Genomic DNA, 23,709 nt, shown 5'->3' on the forward strand with positions numbered 1-23,709 from the left:
TCATAAAGCTGTTTGATATACTGTTGTACCCAAGATTTCTTTATCGCCCCCAGAAACCAGAGACCGCCAGGGAGGCCGAAGCACGCATGCAAAAGCAAAGGGCTTTATTACGAATTTAGGCTCACAGACTTTACAGGCGTGGTGGATCCATGCTGAGAGCGAGCCAGCCCGAACAAAGGCGGGGTAGGACTTTTATGAGCAATCATAATGGTACAACAGTATTGGCAGCAGCTCTAACCATCCACACTGTTCAGAGTGTTCGTTACTTTTGGCAGGACCCAATTACAACACTTAGGGTATCTTTGAAATTAACCAATTACAGAGCGAGTTCAGGGTCTTGTTTGGTGACTATGGGGTTAACTTTAACACTAGGTAACAGAGGCTTATCTAACGTTCCCATCTGCAGGCCTTACCCTTAGGAATGTGGGGTGAGGTAGCTGGGCTTTCCTGATTGGATACCCCCCCCCCCCCGGCAATGTATGACTGTCAAATGGCCAAATGGTTCCGAAGAGACTGACCTTAGACCTTTTAGCTTAGACGGGGAAACAAAGCCAGTCATGGCGTCTGTTAGGTTCAGAATATCAAGGTGGGGGGAGCATCTATCTTATTAAAGTTTGAAAGAAAGGTAAAATAAGTGAAGATTTTTCCAGATTAAAGTTAAAATATACCACTGACCAAAAAAAGGGGTGTGAAAAAGAAGTATTGAAAAGTACTCTCTCACAATGAAGTCCTCTTACTCTCATACTCCTGTCTTGTAAATCCAGAACTTAATGCTTTTCCCTATAAAATCAAGATTATAGTAAGGATTTTATACTGTTAGAATGGTAAACACACAACCTATGCAGTTCAAACATTTCTTTGAAATACAACAGGTAGTTAGAATTTAACATTACAATTTACAGGTAGAGATGATGTAAGTGAGCACAGTTATTACCCGGTATTGCAGTAAGTTGGTAGAGGCATAGTAAATATAATCTATTAGTGGCTACATAAAAGCATCACGACTTCAACAGTGTGGTAATAAAGAAACACAACACTCAGATGCCAGCTATCATCGGATTGCCACTTGCATTCCAAAACACCAGAAAACATTTCTCTGAAATACATACATATTTTAAATTTTTTAAATTTTTATTTATGTTTGAGAGACAAAGAGAGACAGTGTGAGCAGGGGAGGGTCAGAGAGAGAGGGAGACACAGAATCCGAAGCAGGCTCCAGGCTGTGAGCTTGCTGTCAGCACAGAGCCTGATGCGGGGCTCAAACCCACAAACTGTGAGATCATGACCTGAGCCGAAGCCGGATGCTCAACCGACTGAGCCACCCAGGCGCCCCTGAAATACATATTTATTGTATCTTGTGTTAAGAACTTGATAGAATAAATGGCTGAAAGAGGTTGGTATGATAGAGAACTTCTGATATCTGTTTACTATCAAATATATATTACCACTTATTTCTTCAAGGTAATTTGGGCTTTAATTGCAAATGGATTTCTTCCTCTGAAATTTATGGGACTTTACTTCTAGTTTGTTAATAAACTTACAGGATTCTTAGTTTTTAAGTTAAGGGAGGGGGAGTACAAATTAATTTAATCCGCCAGTTTGGAACATTTGCCCGAAAATTTTGGCTTTTTATTTGTGAAGGTTGATCAAGCATGTGTGCAAGTAATATGTGTGATATTAATTTAGTCCACTTAAAGGGATGTATGCTCTCTTAAAATTTTAGAATTATTACAGTGATTCACAATTTATTACAAATGTCAGTGAAATAGATTATAAGGGAACGTGGCTAGCTTTCCGTACCCCTATCTATAGTTTCTACACCTTTCTTCCTCTTAGGCCACTAGTTACAATGTTCCACAGCTTAAATGAATTTCACCCCAGCATATTGGTACTTATGAAATTTATTAAAACAGAACTATGTCCATCACACAGACATTGCTGACTATGTATAACACACATCAGTTGCCTTACAGAGTTTGCATCTTGATTTTAATTTCCACTATGCAGCCATTTTTGCTTGCAGAAAGTTATGTCTAATGTAGTCAATAAGCCCTACTTAATGTTTAGTGTTCTTTTTGTGTTAGGACGTCAGGAAGCATCATTTGCAGAGTCACTCAGTGACTAATTAGAAGTATTAAGTTTGGTGCACTGCAAGGATGGCAAATACCTGGTTTATGGACTTCATACTCCCTCTCTCCCTACCAGCCACAGCAGACCTCATCCTGTCTTAGATACTAACTAACCACAGTCTCTGACACATGGACAACCTCCGCTTCCCATTCAACAGAAACTCAGGGTAACTCTGAACAATCTGGTACATCCTTGCAAAGACTGATATCCTGATGATCACAGACCTGGGTTATAAATTCAGCCTTGATGGGGCTCCTGGGTGGCTTAGCCGGTTAAGTGTCTGACTTTGGCTTAAGTCATGATCTCACGGTTTGTGAGTTCGAGTCCCGGGTTGGGCTCTGTGCTGAAAGTTCAGAGCCTGGAGCCTGCTTTGGATTCTCTCCCTCTCTCTGCCCCAGCCCTGCTCATGCTCTGTCTCTGTCTCTTTCAAAAATGAATAAACATTAAAATAAATAAACAGTAAATAAATTCAGCCTTGCCAATAAGGAGTTAAATGGCCTCTGGTGAGTCATTTAATTTCTCTGTGGTCTGTTTTCATTCTGAAAATATGTCAGTGAAAATATAAATATCTGATGTTATAAATTTATTTTTACATCAGAATAGAGAATGATTTTCTTCAAATGGTAAGAGTAGTTTTAGATGAAGAACAAACACTATTAGTTGTTCAGTCATCTCACTCTTCAGTCTAATGAAAGCAATTTTTCCATTGGGATTATTTTAGGGAAAAGTGCTACCAATTAGAAATACAGCGTTTTCCAATTTTAATGCACTATTTTCTTAGAGTATATTTTAGTATGAATCTTTATTAAGAAGTTAAAGTACACAATTATTTTTGAAGTTTATCTTAAATTTATCTTCCTTCAAAATAACAGAGAATACCTAGAAAATATGATTACTTTAGTCTTCCAATTTCAGCAAAACTTACCACAACTTTTTAATTTCTGGTATTTTTCTTCAAATATTATTATTGCTAAGAAAGCTCAGGAGGGGCAAACACTTTAGAATTAAACTGAATAGAGCCCAAACTAGATAATTTCAGATCATTATAAAACCTGGTTTAATGTACAAAATTCATTACCAATCCTCTGCATTCACTATTTCCATAAAATAGCATGTTATTGTTTCCACTTCTATTTTTGTTTTGCATTGAACATTTTGAAAAATGTTTTATGTTTAAATATTTCCCACAAAGAATAGCATTCCATATTAATTGACATTAGATTTGTTAAGAAAAATATTCCTTTAAAAAAAAATCCCATGTATAAAATTAAAAATTTCTTCTTTATTCAGGAGTACACTATGTGCTTATAAAAGTCTTAGCTGTAATGTGTTCTATCAATTATAAATTAGGAAATACTATGTATACAGTCTTAAAAATAAATTTTGGGTGAATCAATTTAGGAATAGTCTAGTTCATGAAAACTAAGTAAATACCTCAATTCTTAAGGGAACAAGCAAAAATTCTACATATGAAAATATATGATTTACATATTTAAAGATTCCTTAAGAATACAGATAGTATCCATGCTATCTAGAAACATGAAACTGCTCTATTTAAAAATTCTTGAATGGCCACTTCAGGATTGTTACTCATTTCTAAGGCTAACTGGTATGTGAATCAGGTCATGAAAGCAATTTTTATTGAATATTATAGTCTAAAGAAACAAATTATACTCTAGTGACAGAATATGTTTTAAAAAAAGGCCTTGGCATGGCATATTTATATCATAACTTTCAGACAAGGAATGGCAACTTTTCCCTAAAATATGTAATTATGTATTGTATCTATCCATACTCTCTATTTAATTTTTGCTTATCAGCACTATCTCATCAAATGATTCCTAAAAGTTCAAGAAAGGTGAGGTGGTTAATCAACCGTATGCCTTTATATATTTCAGGTATATTTTAATGTTATCAACTCATAGAAACAGTGAAGTGTATATATGATGAAATGTAATTGAAGAGAGAATACAAGAAGTAACAGAAAACCAACTAAATACACCGGTATCTTTACATTAATCATCCCTTGATTATCTGCATCAATGAAAGGGAGTGGCTAATAGAAAATCACAGATAATCTATTTAGTGGGATTGGGTCTCTGGCTTTGTGCTTAGTAGCTGAATATCTAATTGCCCAGTGTAACTTACTGCAAATGTGTTGTGAGGATGCCCATCACCAGAAGAGTGGCCACAGACACATAATTTTGTTTCTGGAAGCAATTCCTAGATTAAACAAAGAGAATCAGGAGTTGGCTTTTTTCCCCTCCAATCTTAATGCTTAAAATAATAATCTACATTATCATTAAAAATATTTTTGGATTATTATCTTGGTAGGTGAACAAAGATGAGACTATTCTATCTTTCTGTCACAGTTAAAAATGGTATAGAACTAAAAAATAAAAATAATTTGGCAGATATAAAGTTGGATATTTGAACATAGCAAATTAACTACTAACCAAAGATAATTTGTCTGCCATGATCTTGACTTAGGAAGCTCACTCCCCATTTCTAAGCTAAAATTGTGTCCAATGTTAATGAATACTCTTACAAATTTAAATGATACTGTGATTTTAGAGCATGGGATGGTATTATCCTTAAAACTTTAATTAGGTGTTTTTGAAAAAGCTAACTGTTGACTTGCACTGCATCATAACAAAACAAATGAACATGAATCCTGTCTTGTCATGAAATGTGAGGATAATCACAAGAATCTTTTTAACTAAACTGCCTTGGCGATGCATTATTATTAACACAAATATTGCCATTAGATATATATTTGAGGCCAAGGAGCCAAACTCTATAATCTCTGTGAAAACCTGTTGAATTGTACCACTTGTATTGAGAACTACTCTATACACTCAAATGTATAGTTTGCATTTTTATCTGTAAAAGCAAAGTGATTATTTATTGATAAATGACATGGAATGTCATTTTTTACCTAAGTAGCATTAGACATTTCAAAGATTTTGTCTGAAGGGCAAAAGGATTACACTGCATTTGAACAGACCATGTGACAACACATCCTTAGACTTCACATATGATATGAAAGGATGATCCCCATTCATAAGATACACAAGGGAAATTATATCAGAAAAGAAGAAAAGCAAGGAGGGCGGTGGTAGGGGTGTCAGGGAGTATTTGTAGTGGTTTGATGCATGTAAATATTACATCTTATAAATAATTCTTTTCAAATACATCTCTGAAGTTCAGGGTCTCTGTTTAAGAAACGGATTGTATATACTTTACATGACTACATGCCATTTTCTGCAAGATAAGAGCAACATTAATTCAAACAGGAAAAATGGCTTCCAAAATACTCCTTTCCTTTCGTTTCCTGTGAAGAAGTATGTTACCTGATGCTGGCAGACGAGGACTACAGAAAAAAATGTTCAAGTTATATTTTACTGTCAGAATCCAACAAACACATTTTCATCTAAATTATTTTGTCAACAGCCTTGTAGTACCCTTGCTAACCTTATTTGGCACCAGTGCATAATTAGATACACAGGGGTGTGACTCCAATTGAAGGTGTTGGCATTGTAGCACTCTGTGAAAATATTAACTATGAGGTTAACTCCAATTTTCTCTTCTTTAATTAAATGCACATGGTACTAATGAGGTAACCTACTGTTCCTTGATAGCACTAATTAGCTAAGAGGAGAGTACACTCTCACACTGCAATTTAAACCTAAAAATAAGGTTGAAATATGCTAATTGCAGGCAATTTAAAACAGTACAAGTTGAAGAACTAGTCATAATAAGAGAAACTGACTGCTTTACAGCTAGGCAGCTGTAACTTTGGTTAAAATCAAAACAAGCCACACGATTTTTGGACTGCTATTTAACAAGGTCATAAGCATCCTAAAAAAATGAAATGCTAACCCATACTGTAGCAATGAACCAGACTAACAAAAAACCCTCAGATCAACACTCATCAACATAAAACCAAAAATAAGTGAGCATCATCAGAACTCCAAAGGTGCCATGACATTATTTACATTTATACTGAAAACTAAACTCCATAAATAAGCAACATCACCTGAAACTCTTTCAAGAGCTCCCAAATTACACAAATATTGTAATTTGTGTCTTCAACATACCACAAAACATACTGGAGTGCTGAAGATTTGCCAAACCATTCGTAGGGTCAGAGGGAGTGCTAAGCTTTAGCACTTGAGAAATATAGAAATGGGAAATTTTCAGATAATGTACAAGTACGGTGTCAAAAAGAATACACCAAAAATGCTATGGAATAAAATGGAATGGGTATCTTAAGAAATACAGGCGTGAAAATATCGGGAGGATTTTATTATGAGAAGGAGATTTTCACCACAAATGAGAGCTTTTGGATGAAAAGTAGCCTAGAGCTTCATGGTGAGAGAGAATATTCTCCATTCTTAGCTCAAATGACTCAGAGATATAATTTCAATAAATCCAAGTATAGTCCAAACTATACTTTCTTGAATTGCTTCTCAAGCATTTCCCCGTGTAATTTTAAATGATAAACATGAAGTAAACTTTGACATAAAATATGATTCTGAAAGGCCTTCAGAATCATTAAAATATATGTTCTTACTATACAAAGTATATTTTCATTATTTTTTGATTCTGTAAAATGCATAATGTCATATTTTTATTAACCAGAAACTTTAACTCACCAAAACACTCACTGACTGACAGTGCCAAATAATTCTTATTAACACAGAAAGAAATAAAGTACATTAAAATGATAGTGTCATTCATCAATCCTTAGGGACAAGAGACAGGGACTGCCCCACTCTAAGGACTCATAGCGACATTTCTTGCTCCTGCCACTTTGCATCCAAAATTATAAAATATATGCATTTTCAACAATTGAAAGAGTTGAGCAAGCAGGGTGCCTGGATGGCCCAGTTGGTGACGTGTCTGACTCTAGATTTGGGTTCCTGAGCTTGAGCCCTGAGTTGGGCTTCACGATGACAGTACAGAGCCTGCTTGGGATTCTCTCTCTCTCTCTCTCTCTCTCTCTCTCTCCCCTTCTCTCTTTCTGTCCCTCCCCTGCTCTCTCACTCTCTCCAAATAAATAAACTTTAAAAATTAAAAAGAAGAGTCAAGCAAGCAATAAAAAGTTTGCTCACAGAAGCAAAATTTGTGAAAATAGAAAGCCAACTTAATCCTAAGGTTTACTGAAGAACAATAATAGAAGAAACAAAATCATTTGAAAAGTAATAGCTTTTAACTCCCAACTAATAGCTCCCAGAGTTAAAAGTATGTAGGAATAAATTTTGCACTACCATTAGTCCAACACCATGTCTTGCCAAAAGGCTTGGTTGAAAAAACTGTGCTTTGAAAACTCCATTCAGCTTCTTCTCCTGGCTGTCCTAGAGCTTTCTACAACAGAAAGTGATAGAATATTGGCAAAAGGTGTTAATAAGCCTCTGATCAACCATGCTTTAATAGATTCATGAAGTTGCAGGTCTGTAAAGGAGTAGCAAGGTAAATGAAATCAGTCATTTAGAAATGGGTCTCTTGGAGGCAACCTGACATATTCCAGCAAATCACATGGAAACACAATGTGAATGGATATTTTAAATGTCTGCATCTGTTTCAAATAAGCACCAAAGAACCTTTTAACAGTGTAAAGGCCAGGACAGTGTACTGGAATGGGCTTTCAACATTAACTTCAGAAGGAATCTATTCCTCTGTTAAATATGGATCATTGTAATTTTCTGTTAAAACAATAAAAAGCAAGTCATTTAGTGTTGAAAATAAAAATACCAGCTCTGGAGACAGTTTGACGGGGTTCAGAAACTGACTCAACACTTAACTAGTGGTGTGACCTTGAGCAAATTATTTAGCCTCTCTTGGCCCCTCTCTCTAGGAGAGGTAATAAGCGACACCATCATAAGATTAAATACATTGAGTTGTATCTAGAACAGTGCTGGTATACATATGTCCAACAGTGTACTTAATATTTATTAGCTCTCATTACTACTTCAGAACAACGTTCAATTTTTTCCAAATAAGAACATAATTATAGTCCTACTATGTATGCACTATTACACACTGTAAAGTATACACAATTTTCCAAGTGACTGTATCTGCATATAAATAGCTTTCAGCCTCCAATTAGACTTCATGATACAAATCAAAGACTCTTTCACATGAATAAAAAATCTTTTAATCACAGAGGTAAAATATCTGTACTCTGAAAACTACATGACAACGATAAAAGAAATTAAGCATGACACAAATAAAAGATATACCATGGTCATGGAATGGAAAAACCAATATTGTTAAAATTAAATTATACAAAACAATTTACAAAGTCAGTGCAATCCCTATGAAAATACCATCACCATTCTTCACAGAACTAAAACAAATAATCCTTAAATGTATATGAAACCACAAAAAATCTCAAAGAGGCAAAACAATCTTGAGAAAGAAGAACAAACCTGAGGGTATCACAATTTCCAAATTTTAAGCCACTCTACAAAGCTATGTTAATCCAAACAATAATAATACAGGCACAAAAATAGACACATAGATCAACAGAACAGAACAGGGAGGCCAGAAATAAACCCACACTAACCCATGACAAAAGAGGCAAGAATACACAATGGGGAAAAGAGGATCTCTTCAATAAATGGTGTTGGGAAAACTAGACAGATATATATAAAAAAGTGAAACTGGACCTTCTTATACTGATACAAAAATAAACTCAAAATGAATTAAAGACCTACACATATGAAACTGAGTAACTCCTAAAAGAAAACCTAAGCAGTAAACTGTTGGACTTAGCAATACTTTTTTATTGGGTCAGGGGGGAATCTGTCTCCTCAGGGAAGGGCAACAAAAGCAAAAATAAATTACTGGGACTACATTAAACTAAAAGATTTTGTATAATAAAGAAAACATCAAACCAAAAGGGCTACCTGTTGAATGACAGAAGATATTTGCAAATGATATCTTCAATAGGGGGTTAATATCCAAAATATATAAAGAGCTCATACAACCAACCCCAAACAAACAAATGTTCCAAATCAGAGGACCTGAATAGATATTTTCCAAAGAAGATGTACAAATGGCAAATGGGCACATGAAAAAATGCTCAATATTAGTCATTATCAGGGAAATGCAAATCAAAACCACAGTGAGATATCACTTCACACTTGTCAGGTTGGCTAGTATCAATAAGACAAAAAATAACAAGTGTTGACGAGGATGCAGAAAGAAGGAAACTTTTGGGCCCAATTGGTCAGAATGTAAACTGGTGCAGTCATTACAGAAAACAGTGTGGAGAAATGGGGCACCTTGGTGGTTCAGTTGGTTAAGTGTCCACCTCTTAATTTTGGCTCAGGTCATAATCTCATGGGTGTGAGCCCCTTGTCAGGGTTAGTACTGACAGCATGGATCCTGCTTGGGATTCTCTTCTTCTTTCTCTGCCCATCACCGTGCTCTTTTTCTCCAACTAAATTAGTAAATTAAAGAAAAAAATAAAACAGTATGGTGGTTCCTCAAAAAGTTAAAAATAGAAATACCATACCACCCAGAAATTCCACTTCTACATCTGAAGAAAATGAAAACTCTAATTTGAAAAGATATATGTAACCCTATGTTCATCGCAACATTATTCACAATAGACAAGACATCGAAGCAGCCGGAGTTCCATCAATAGATGAATGGATAATGAAGATGTGGCATACATAAATACAATGCAGTATTACTCAAACACATACACACACACAAATCTTGCCATTTGAGACAATATGGATGGACTTGCAGGGTATTCAGCTAAGAGAAGTAAGTTAGACAAAAAAGATAAATACCATATAAGTCCACTTACTTACATGTAAATCTAAAAAAGACAAATCAGAAACAGACTGGTGGTTGCCAGAAGGGTGGGAGAATGGGTGAAATAGGTGAAAGGGATTAAGAAGAACAAACTTCCAATGAAAAAATAAATAAGTCATGGGGATGTAAAGGGCAGCATAGGAAATAGAGTCAGTAATAACGCAATTACCTTTGTTTGGTGACAGATTTTAGCTAGACTTATCATAGTGATCATTTCATAATGTATATACATGTTAAATCATTAGGCTGTATACCTGGAATCAATATGCTATTGTATGTCAATTATATTTTAATAAAATTAAAATAAAATACATTATTTTTTATCTTTTTAGAAACCTGAAGCAGCAAAGCAAAAAATTAATATGATTGTGTTTGCATTCAGTAAGAAGGTGAAGTGACTTCTAACAAAGAATATAATTTTTGCAAAATTGATGAAGGTATATGTTTCATAGAAAAATAGGCAAGAACTATATATTGATCACTTATAACCAATGAAAATATTTTAAATTCAAATTTGTTCTTGAGGTTGGCTGAAGCTGTGCTCAAATTTTTCTTTAACATTTTTTTAGATCATATTTTTTAGCAATCTCTACACTCAACAGAGGGTTCGAACTCACAACTCCAAGATCAAGAGTTGTATGCTCCACTGACTGAGCCCGTCAAGTGCCCTTTCCTTTAACATGTTTAAAACCTAAGCTGCAATATAATGATATTTGAATGGAACCATAGTCTACATTTTAAAGGTACACAAGTTTTAAAAATAGTGTTCAGCTAGTCAAGAAATATTGCCACTCTTGACCTGGTATAAAACAAGAACAAAATTAAACATTTGGTTGGCCCATCTTCCACTCCAACTGTTTAGTTTGTTGGTTGAGTTGGCTGTTTTGAGGCCATTCATTGTATCTTATGGAAATTGCCCCTGGGACAGTGTGGGTAGCATTGTGCCTGGATGTTCTGTGTTGGCTTCACAAATTCAAATTGCTTCATCCTTCTCCAGTCAATGTTTGTAAAACAGATTCAAAGCTGCCTAGCTCTGAAGAGGAGGTGAAGAAAACAGAACTAATGCCTGGAAAAGATTTTGTGTATTTCCTAAGTCCAGTATGCTCCAAGTGGTTGGTGTTGTTTGAACTCAGTGAAGGAGAAGCAGAGAGGATCAAATCAATATAAGGACATGCCTTAAGATTTCATACTTTATCTTGAGGAAATAGTTAGGTTAGCCCTGCCTTCCCTTTTTTCCACCCACTGTGGCACAGACTGCAAAACCCACATAATATTGAAGAACACATGATATGGCCATCAAAGAATCACTTTGCAGAGAAGGGAAATGAAGTCCAAGGAGCTGAAATTACTTACATAAGGCCATGCTTTTATTTTTAAATGTTTATTTATTTTTGAGATAGGGGAGAGGGGCAGAAAGAAAGGAGGGCAGAGAATGGAAGTGGGCCTTGTGCTGACAGCAGAGAGCCCAATGTAGGGCTTGAACTCACAAACTGTGAGATCATGACCTGAGCCAAAGTCAGACGCTCAAGTGACTGAGCCACCCAGGCGCCCCAAAAGGTCATGTTTTTATTTATTTTTAAGGCTTCTGAGCATTATATATCTTACTGTACAGGTTCTCAAACTTTAGCATATGAAGGAATCTCTGGATAAGCTGTTATAATTGCAGGTTCAAGGCTACATTCCTAGAGAATCAGATGCAAAAGCTCTGGGATAGGGTACAAGAATATGCATTTTAACAAGCATCTTTGTGATTATGATTTAGAGTTTCTATGATCCTACTTTGAGAAACCTTGTTGTTCATATTCAGGATATTTGCATGACAGGTAGTTTCTCATTCTTTCATTCTATTTAGTCCGTCAACACTTTTTTTAGCAGGTGGCCATTGTCTCCATCTAGATACCACAGATACTTGATAGGATTTGTGATTTTAAAGTACTTAATATTAATCAGTTAAATCCACTGAAATTCCTAAAATAAGATTTGATCCCCATTTCATGGTGAAAAAGTACTGAAGAATTAAGAAAAATTACAGCATATAACAATGTTGAAGTCAGATTTTTTTGCCCTGTTTTTGTCAATCCTGTCTCATTCACCTCAGAAAGCTGCCACCATAACTGGCACTAATTGGCACCCTTGTTAGAAATCTCAGCAGAGGAGCTGAGAATAGAAAGGATATGGACACCTCTTCCCCGCAGCGCCCGGCTGTCTGCACAGGTGAGGCTGAGATCAAGGATGGGGCACATGGCCTGGCTGCTGTCTGCAAGAAGGATAAGACCTACAACTGTTCCCTGACTATGTAGACAACTTGAGTCTCCAGGGATGTTAATCAAGTACCTTTCATGTGCCTAAAGTCACTGAAAAACAAAAGATGCCCACAGTGCTCCTACAAATGATGTAGTTATCATGTCTTAAGAGGAAATGACAGCAGCAGTCAACAGACATTTCTGGCATGAGACACACTTCCAGAATATTGGTAGACTATTGTATATTTTTCTTGTGATTTGCTTGATTACTTTATTCAAGAAAATATTTTAAGCCCTTCTGAAAAAGATATAGGGAACTGGATTTCTCATGAACATCTGCAGGGCAGAAGGAAAAAAATAAGTATATAGTAATTACTGAATTTATAAAATGGACATATTATATGTAATATAATTTTTCCTTTTCCTGGGTGTATTAAAGCTAAACAGATCACTTATGCAAACATAAGAATTATAGACTTTAGTTTTCTGCCCTGTGTCATGCATTCTGCAGCTGTGTCTTGCTACACTGAGTTAGGTGAGATAATATAGGGCCAGAACATGCCACAGTCTTCTCTATGAAGTGAGAATGCACAGAGCAGCGGTCCTGTGTACCAGTATAGGACATGTAGGTGCTTAAAGTATATCTGTCAATGACATGGAAGCTGATGCCTGACTCTATACTTTGCTCACGATTTTATTTACCACAGATTTACTGATTACCTGTTTACAGCACCATAAGGAGTTCTACTCCATTTTCAATTTTGACTGCTGACTTCTTTTCAATCCTCATCCTCCCTTTCCCCTGTGGTCCAATATTTGGGTGGAAACCTTGTGCATGTACCTCTCGTTTGCCACTGTAGGGAAATTTAAGTCCCCACTCAAGGGCCTTCTTCCAACCCATCCAGAGGCACTATAAAGACCCAACCCATTCCCTCCTGGACCTGCTTGTGTCCAATCAGCTCTCCCTAGGAGTCTCTTGTGTGAGGAATAAAATTTCTCTCAAGTTCCCTTTGTATCTGGAGCTTTGACATCAGAACCAATTTTGGGTGGGGATCCCTCTCACTTTTGTGGATACAAAATCAAGTGATAGTACCTAACCCAAAGAGTTTATAGTCAAATCAGGAAGACAAACTACTAGTGACGAGTAATGTAATAAATGCAATAACAGGTGTATGCACAGCATGCTATGGAAGCATAGTGGAGGGACAGAAAAGGATTTTAGACTAGGTGATAATGAGTAGATGTTGATATACAAAATGGGTATGTGGTGGGTGGAAGCAGGGAGCATTCAAGATCAAAGGAGCAGCCTATATGAAGACTTGCAGCTAAGGGATCCCCTGCTGCATTCAGAGAAACACAGATAGATGGTCTAACAAGGCCTGAGAAGAGAGAGGGTGCCAGGCATGAGGACAGAAAGAGAAGCAGAGGCCAGATCTTCAAGAGCATCATGTGAAGTAAAGTGGTGTTTGTGTGCATCAAATTTCTCATCATTAAATGTGTACTTCATCTGCCTTTTCTCTTAGAAAAACTTTGGAGGTATTTAAAATACTATAACTATGGTTCTGAAGAAGTAGCTGTGACTAATGCAGATTGGCACAAGATATTGTTCTAAAATCTTTATGATGGAGGTTTGCGGGGAGATGGGCTAAACGGGTAAGGGGCATTACGGAATCTATTCTTGAGATCATTATTGTGCTATATGCTAACTAACTTGGATGTAAAAATTTAAAAATAAATTAAAATTTTAAAAAGAGGGAAAAAATAAAAAAAAATCTTTATGATGGCAAAAAAATCACTTTTTGTTTCCAAAAATTATCTGTCCTTTTTTTTCCAGTCAGTTTCTTTCCTAGTACCTTACATATATCTTATTCCTTATTATTTTCCCCTAATTCCTAAGGTGTACTGGTAAATTCAAGTATATATAAGTCAGTTCAGTATCAATATTTCACTTGGAAAATTCAGCTGCAAGACTGGAAGAGTACTAAAATGTAACATGTCTGAATGGTATCACAATAAAAGTACAAAACTAAATTAACTTTTGTATTACCAAGCAAAACTTAAGAGAATAACTTGATGTGACATACCAGTATATTTTTATCTCCAAGAAAGTTTTTTGATAAACTGCACTGAAAACTTTGGAAAACATAAGATCTCAGTTCAATTTTATAATGCGGCACTCAAGGAAATGAAATGAACTTTTTAAAATTTGGGGTTCAGAAAAAGAAAGGAATGCTTTGTACTAGATTTACTGGATATTGCCCCTTTCTTTGCTATTTGGGGCATTCAGAATATAATTTCACAGATGATATATTTTTCTTAATGTGATTTGCAGACTACATCTAATGGAAAATGCGTGGTTAGGATTAAGAGACATAGTACAGATGTTAAACTACATTTGCATGCAATTATTTCTAAAACAAATGCCAAGGTACAGACTCTATTGAAATGGCTTTCAGGATGGCTGGCACAATGTATTAAACCAGCTTCCAATTTCTAAGTAAGTCAATATTCTGAATATTTCAAATCAAGACACCAAGCATAGCATAAACTTTAGATTTTTCACCTTGACACCTTGTCCAAGAATGTATGGACATAGGGTTAGAGCCCAAGGATTCAGGGTAGGGATTTAATATTTTTTAAAGCAAAAGCCTTTCTTGCTTAATTAAAAAATGCATTTTATGTATTAATTTCCATACCTTAAAAAATAAAAATTACTATAAAGTAAGTTAAACTAATAATTTAATATATGAAATAAAACAGTAATACGCTAGATATGCTGTGTTGCCTTCAACTTGTTTCAGGGTTTTTTTCCCCCACAAATAACAAAAAGTATCCACAGTTAATATTTTATTAGTAGGAACCTTAGTTTAGCTGATGGTCATGTAGTAACACAATTTAAACATCAAACTAGAAGTAAGACACTCTGATTTAAAGTATGTCTGAAATGCATCTCTCCTCAACTTTAACAGATACATCCTAAGTAGTGAGTGGCAGCACCAAAAGGAGCCATTCATTGCCTTCTTGGAGGAGGCACTAACTCTACCTGTCCTTGAAGTGCGTGTGTGCACTGGGCAAGACCTTTAATTCCCCCTCAGGGATCTTTTCCTAGAATGTATTTTTGGATTTGGACTTGACTCCATGAATGAAGGATGCAGAGCAACTGCTGTACTATAATGCATCAAAACAAAACACTGAATCATACTTTCATTGGTCCAAATTCAGAAAGTACCAGCATCTCCTTTACCGTGTGCTTTACTCCTGGGTGAGGAGCAATTGAAATCACGTCTCCCCAGGAATTTACGAGGGGACTGGAAGTTGTGGCGGGTCCTTTTCAGATCCCTGCAGGGGAAGCAGCAGCAGCCCTTGGATCAGCGACTTCTTAGCCGCTGTTCCTCTCAGTGGCAGCTCCTTTTCTTGCCAATAATGATAAATGATAGACTCTTTAATGAGGAATAGAGACTGCAAGCTGCACACACAGAAGCTTATCTTGTTGGCATCTCTGATTATAATTTGCTCCCTATCAACCTCTTCTCCCTCCTGACTGTGATGTGAGATAGAGAGGAAACCTGAAGGAAGGGGATCAATTATTTAAAAATGGTTCTCTTTCCAACAGAAACTCTCTTCCCGTTAGGCATAGAAAACTCTTATGATGCCAAGAGAAACTCCTGCAGAGGCCCAGCTCTGCCCTTCACTTCCCGCCCCCTCAGACAAAAAGATTATTCTACGCATTGTTGGTAAACACCTAATTTCACCAGGTCCCACCACATTCTCAACAGTGCCTCCCAACAGGTGGCAATGATGAAGTATAGGAGAGAAAGGAATATCGGAAATCAGAATCACTCAGTAGAATCTCCTAACCATAGTGGTGACAGAGGGTCCTCTACGGAGTCTCCATGCATTCCCCCATCCCTTCCCTTGCAAACCACGGCTTTATCTCGGCCACAAACCAACCTAGATTCTGGACAATGACATAATCAAGAAAAGGCAGTATTCCCATTTGATACCTCATCATCCTTGTTATTTTTACCTGTTTTCCAAAAATGAAAAAAATTGAGAGCTACTTCGGACAGCAATTAAGAGGTGTATGCTATTAGTATGAATATCACTGTAAAAAGCACAGGAATTGGAATTAAATGGACTTGAATTCATGCTGCAGCTCAAATTACCAGCTATATGATCGCAAATAATGTAATTTAACCTCTCCAAGCCTGTCTTCTATTCTGAAATAAGACAGCATAAATAAACACATTACTGGGTATTTCAGGTGAGCACCAAATATATATGGTAGACAAGTGAAATAAAATCATAAATGCTTTAGAATCTCTCTTTTGTTAGAGAAAAAGAAGCATTAAAAAAGCATAGGAACATGAGAAATGTGACTTCTCTCGCATCTCCAGTTGACGCTTCAGCTTTCCTTTTCATTGGCCTAGTCACCCATTTAGATATGATCACCCACAACACCTGTCACTAAAGGGCTGAGGAGGCCAGCTAGCGACTAAGATAAAGACCCTTCTTGGGCAAGGGAGTCTGTATCATGACAATGAGCAAGCACAAAATCCTCACACAGACACATGAGCGAACTAGTAATAAAAGGTTGCTCTGTATTCGAAAACATGATTTAAAATATCAAAAACAGTGTTTGACACTTAAAATATGAAAATCCAATTGAAAGTAAATAGATTCCATGAGATAAGATTAGTATTATTAAAATAAATATAATGTAACTACTCCAAAGAATTTATTTTTGAGAGTTTAGATCCACAAAAATGGACAGAGGAGATGTGTTCTGAATAAAAAGATGGAAGGAAAGCAAAAGCTATCACAGTAATCAGTACGCATAACAATGAAAAAAGAAAATAGTAGCCCAGTGTCAGGATCACAAACTTGCACAGAACCACCAGGGCTATATATGATCTAAAAATAATACAGAGTTGCCATTTTTTAAATATATGAAAGTTTACCGAGAAAGAAAATGTCAAAATTTTGGAATAGTGTTACTATTAGAAATTATTCATTTCTAAGCTAGGACCATGTTTCATTATCCAATAGCTGCTCTCAAGAATGAAGCTAATTTACATTTAAAATAGGAGTACAGTCTACTCTTTAAAAGCACAATGGTAAACACACCAATTTGACAATTACATTAATATGAGTATTTGCATAATCTGTCTTCCACACCTGTTCTTAATTTGAAGCAGCTGCAGGACAAATCACATCACACTAATCTCAGTGGGTATGTGTGTGTTCCAAACAGTAATGCGCGCATCTTATTTTTCAAAGATCTTTTATTTTTTAAATGTTTCCTGACTTTTAGAAATTTGGCGAAAGTTTTGTAGAAGCCATAATATTTACTTGATTAAAATTAATTACTGGAATAAGCATAAAGCCAAATAATAATATTAATTAGTGGAATAAGCATAAAACCCTTACATTTTTGGCCTCCTCTGTTTTGACATGTGAGAATATTGATTTTTATTTCTGGAGTAACATGTAACATGTATTTTATATACACCAAAAAGGTTTAAAAAGAAGAATAAAAATATATCTAGAAAACTTCAATAAGAAATATAGAGAATCAATAGCAAATGGATTAATGGAGAATCAATCAATAGCTACAAATGATCTGGAAATGCGTTTGCAACACGTATAATTGTGGTATCTTTTGGAACACTTTTTCTAAACTGGGTTCCATTTATGTTTTAACAAACCCCAATTAGAATTTAATGGACATAGATTTTCTTTCATCTTGTAAAGAATCCACTTTGTTTATGTGTATTGAAACATATACTCAGTGTCATCAAAAAGGAACTCAGGTTATGATTGTTACACATTCTTCTACTTCATGTAAATAAATCATTCAGTTAGATTCTAGCTGGTAGAATCTAAAATACCCATGTAGTCTGTCAACGAAACTGTCTCTCTTTAATCTTCTATTATGAATGGGGAATGAAATTAGAGCTTTCTAAAGATGTTATTTATTTCCTGAAAACTGAATAAGAGCATGAACAGTAATGAATTAGAGCAAAAGAGACGATGTGTGTGTTTACAGGCTGTTCACTTCCAGAGAGGTAAACATTGAATGGCTCAATTCTTAGTTCCGTATTTCATTCACAATCCCATTTTTACAAGTAATTTCATTGTAGCAGAAGATGAAAATACTTAAACCATTCATTGTAGCTTGCATTTCTAATACAATTTTTGTGCTCATTATTTACCAATTCTCATCATAAGAGAAACTGAGATTCAAAAGAGTTAAGTGATTTGCCCAAGTTCTCACAACTGGTGGCCTTATGGACCAGGTATTGTGACCCCAGAATATTCTTTCCTATCACTCAGAGCTGTTATTCAAACGGATAATAGCCATTAGTATAAATAAACAGGAGAAAACATTTTTACTAATGAAATATTTCAAAGTTTCTTTTTCTTCCACTTCATAGGATTTAAAATATTTCAACTCATGGCTTTAAATGTACTAGAAAACATCGCTTCAAAAGTGACTATAATAAAAGAACTATTTTCTATTTAGATAAATGTAGTACAAATACTTACCGAGAACCAAGACTGGTTGCTCTTGGAGCAGAAAAATAATTTTTATTACTATATAATTTAGGTAATAAAACCAAGTTATAGTGATTGTGAGAAAAGCAATTTTCACAGTGGTGACCTCTATGTAATTATATTTCTAAATATTCCTTATTTTATTTTTCTTCATTAAAAACCTTACCTATATAATTGAGCACACAGAAAAGTACTCTAAACAGATAAGCTGGCATGTCATGGGGCACGTAGAACATAATGGAATGAAAACTATATTTGTATGTAATGAATATGCACACTGTATAATATTCTAACAACAAATTTCACTTTTTCTCTGAATATCAGAATGTTTTAACCTCAGTAAATGAGCTGTAAATTTCTAAATTTTAAAATAATCTTGTTTCTTTTTGTTTTTGCTATTGACAAAAACTAGCTCATTATCAAAGTTAAAAGCTTTTGACATGTAGCACAGAAAGAAGGCTAATTTTTTGTAAATATAAGCTCCTGAAAAGGTATTTTTTTTTGCTAAAAATAAAGGATTAGGATAATAAACTTGTAGAGCTACAGAGTCAAATCTTCTCAGCTGACAGAAAAAAGAAAACGAGGTTATACAACTAAAGTGACTTCTTGAAGCTCACACAGGTAGTGAGTGGTGGAGCCCATCCTTGAATCCAAAACCAAATATTCTTTCCTCTCACTCAGAGCTGTTATTCAAACGGATATTCAAAACCTCTCCTGACACAACAGAACCTGACCTCTTCGCTTTATCACAAAACCCAAACGGAACACTGGCAGTTCATTTACAACACGTTCATGCTTTTCTAGATCCTACACTAAGCTTTACGCCGCCGGACGGATATACAAAAGTAAATCTTGCATGTAAAGAGATCCACAAACTATAAAGCCGCATTCACTTCTAGACTGACAGAATGATACCACACACACGGATGCACACAGAAATGCAGGTGACCACACACATACATGTGTTAACATAATCACTGGGAGCTTGGAGTTGAGGTGAGTTTCAATTCTTCATACTTTGCTGAACTGCCTGAATTATTTTTTGTAAGCACACATTGCTTTAATAATCACTCAAAATTAGGCTACTTGCAGATTTTAAATAGAACATAGAACAGTAGTTACATATTTCATACAACACGTTAGCTCCTAAAAACCTTTACAGACATGAAGATTCATCATGTGAGTGTTCTGAATTTTCTTATTAAAACAAGATTTGTACTCTAGTCTTAGTCTCAGCAATGCATAAATATAAATGCATAATATCTATAGCATGAGGCTTTCTTTTAAATGTGAAGAAATTATTAAAATACTTTTTTCTCCTTTTCTTCTGCTTTTCAGTCTGAGTAAAAGTAAACCCCCTTTGTGATCAGATCTCCGATTTTCCTTTTAATCATCTCTATCATATTACTTGTTATGCTTAGATTTGTTTCTACACTTCAACATCCTTCTAAGATTCTGGAACTCAGTCCTAAACAAATTTTAAAGAACTACAAACAATGCCTTAGGAGGCACAAAAATGAAGAAAATCTTATTCTACTCAGTCTGTAAGTGATTCACTAAACACTAAGAGAAAAGAAAAATCCAATTTATTCCATAGAATGCTCTAAAAAGCCATAACTGTCAAGCAGGGTTTTTTTTTTTTTTTGCCTTAAACCACTGAGTTTTGTTTAAAATAGCTTAGAAAAATGGTTATGATCCTGAATTTTTATCTAGCCAGATTGCCAACTCCCTTAGGATAGGAACATTTTGAAACCCCTATGGTACCTGGTGTCTGCCTAGCAAAGTGTCTAACACACTGAAGGCATTCAGTCATGTTTCTTTGATGGATTGATTGACTGAGGATGTAAATTCTAATACATGGAAATACAGTAAACCACTTTTGAAATCTTACTGCTGTTTTGTTTTTAGCTTGTGGTTTTTCCACTGGAGCATGATAATCATTTGTTTCACATGAAATTCTAGAGAGTAGGTTTTTCAATTTATTTCTACATTACTCCTGAACCTTCATTTTATTAAATAAGTATCTACTTGAATGGAATAGGAAGCAAAAAGGTGGGGAGGGGGGGAGAAAATATATTAGCCGACCTTTACTTTAGTCTAGTTGTGCTGGAAATTATTGAATGGAAATGCCAAATAAAATAACTGCATCAATTGCTTAAGTAATCATTTCTAATTTGGTTCAGGAAACATTTCTCACTATCAATTATGTTGAGAACAGATGTTTCTTTTAAAGCAATTTATATTGGCATGCCATTGTGAATCAAAGCTATTTTGACCCTATAGTGATGGCAAGATACATCTTAGTGCTGAGTAATTCATTTATCAGTGCTCCGGCAGAAACTTGAGTTCTTAACGCACACTGCTTCAACGAGTTTTATATCCTCAAAGACTTAGGAATTACTAGTCAGAAAGTACTTGAGTCTTTTTTTTTAAATGCTTATTTTGGTGGGGGTGGGCAGAGAGAAAGAGAGCATCTCAAGCAGGTTCTGTACCATCAGCACAGAGCCCAATGTGGGGCTCAAACTCACAAACCATGAGGTAATGGCATAAGCTAAAATCAAGTTAGACACTTGATCAATGGAGCCACTGAGGGGCAACCTATCCCCCCCCCCTTATTTTTGCCATATGTGTATGCATCTCTGTATTTCATAGATTGATTTCAATATTTTAGTATTTATCAAAGGGGTTGAAAAATGGGTCCTAAAGGCCAAAGTGGAGGATATAGGAAAAGAAAAATGTAATAAAGAAAGAAAGGGAAAGAATGGCAAAAGGGAGAGAAAGAAAGAAATGGACATCTTCTTTAGAGGGAAAATGAACTCTCAAATATTGTATATTTTCAACTCTTCCCTATTTCCTTGCACCTAGTCTACATTTGGCTGCCTGTAGGGGAAAGGTATCAGGGTTTGAGCTTCTGACCTAATGATATGAGGATGACCATTGCAAGTAAGTATTAGAAATAAAATGAAAAGAAACCACATACAGGAAGAGCAAGATAAAAAAAACAGGTAAACAAATCCTTAAAAAGATCACAAATTTACTAGAGAATAAAAATAATATGGTCACTTGGATTATTTTCTTTGTTTTCAAAATTTATGACATATTTTTCTTTTTTAAAAAGTTTTTAAAGTTTATTTTTCAGAGACAGAGTGTGAGTCGGGGACGGGCAGAGAGAGAGTCATAAACTGAGGCAGGCTCTCCGCTGTCGGCACAGAGCCCAATGTGGGGCTTGAACACATGAACTGTGAGATCATGACCTAAGCCGAATTCGGACACTTAACCAACTGAGCTACCCAGGTGCCCCTATGATGTATTTCTCAAAGGAAAGTTCATTGTACTATTTCATTTGTTTGAAAATCCAATTTCACTAATTCCATAAACCATGTATTTTGAGAAGATGGACTAAATTCATTTTGATTTCATACTGGATAATTACTACAAAGCATGTAGGACCTCTTAGAGAAGGCAAGATTATTAAAAATCATTATACATTTACAACATCTCAGATCCAAGCCAATGATTAAATCTTATTCTCATGGTGCCCCGGATCAAGGGCGGATAGAGTCAGCAGAACAATCCCAGGCTAGCGGAGCATAGTCACACAGAGCACAAAGACCTCCCGTTCTTATTCCCCCAGAAAAGGTTAGCCTTCATCCAAACAGGCAGCCAAAGGCAGAAAGAGAAATTTCTGCCCCTCCTGTCTACCTACCTGTCCCCAAACTGAGAATCTCTGAATAAATTATTTATTCATTTCCAATATAAAGCATGATTGTAAACGGTGACCTGTAATCAGACAGAACTTTTATTCAACACTGGATCCTTGAGAAAGTTACTGCACATTTCTGGCCCTATAATTCCTCTTAGGTAAAATAGGAACAGCATTAACCAATTCTGGGTTAGGTGGAAATACAATGACCAATCAGGGGTCACATACCTGAAGCCCAGAACACAGCAGGAACTCATACATGTCAGTGGAACTAGAGAGGAGGGAGAACAAGGCTTCCCTGGAATTTCTTCTAGGTGCCCCACAAAGTACCCTTTTTTTTTCTTAGTGAGGTTGCTTATAATCCAGATAATTGCAGAAAATATAGAAAAAGTATGGAATACAACTTTTATCTTCCCTATAGCTGGAAGGAAAGTCAGGGCTTTCTTGAGCTTTCCAGCAATATCGGCACATGCAATGTAATAGCCAAATGAAAATTTTCTCCTGACCTTACTTATTTAAATTTTGGCTTCTATGACTATTTTTTAAATCACCCTTCAAAAGAACACTTGTTTCTGTATGTGCAATTTATGCATATACTTTACTTATCTAAACTTCCCAGTATTTGTTTTGCCTATGCACATTGCACTGGGTGCCTAAGCATCAGTAGCAACTTCCTGGAGGCGAGGAACCACCTCTGCTTAGTTGATTTAGCATTGTGCCTTACTTGGGATGGAATATATCCTGGATCTGTAAGAACAGTCTAGTTATAACTAAAAATATTAAAACTTAGAATAAAGTCCTATAACCCACTCATCTTCAGTCACTTTAAAATATAGGTTTGTGACTTTCTAAAATTTCCTAGAAGAAAAAAAAACTAATTGTCAGTAAAGTACTAAAGTGTCTCATCATAAAATCTCTTTTCATATATTCCTTGGGCCATATGCGTTGGTACTAACATCTATTGTAAACTGTCAGCTGCAGATACCATTAGGTGTCTATTGCAAAATTGATCATTCCTTTTTTCTCTATGAAAAGTTTGGGGTTAACATAATAAATAAGTACCTGGTCCAATGTAATCAGCTTCTCAGATTCAGTTGAAACAATGTGTTCATGTGATACTGTTCAGGCCAATGAGAAGGAAACAGAAGCTACTGTAAAAGGCTTCTTGGAACAGTTGTTATTAAGGGGCTCTGATTCAGCTGGCACCCCTTATTTGTACTTTGCCATCCCCTTCTTTCTGCC

The 23,709-nt window shown here is 35.6% G+C and overlaps 1 protein-coding gene across 1 annotated transcript in view; it reads right to left on the reverse strand.

Annotated features, from left to right (window-relative positions):
- FOXP2 (forkhead box P2) overlaps window positions 1–23,709 on the reverse strand; it is a 396,567-nt gene that overhangs the window by 115,389 nt on the left and 257,469 nt on the right. The window contains exon 4 of the mRNA XM_029924675.1: window positions 4,279–4,353. Coding sequence (XP_029780535.1) covers window positions 4,279–4,353 — 75 coding nt within the window. The remainder of the gene's footprint in view (window positions 1–4,278; window positions 4,354–23,709) is intronic.

Source organism: Suricata suricatta, chromosome 2, assembly GCF_006229205.1.
Source record: "Suricata suricatta isolate VVHF042 chromosome 2, meerkat_22Aug2017_6uvM2_HiC, whole genome shotgun sequence".
In the NCBI taxonomy this organism is placed as follows: Eukaryota; Metazoa; Chordata; class Mammalia; order Carnivora; family Herpestidae; genus Suricata; species Suricata suricatta.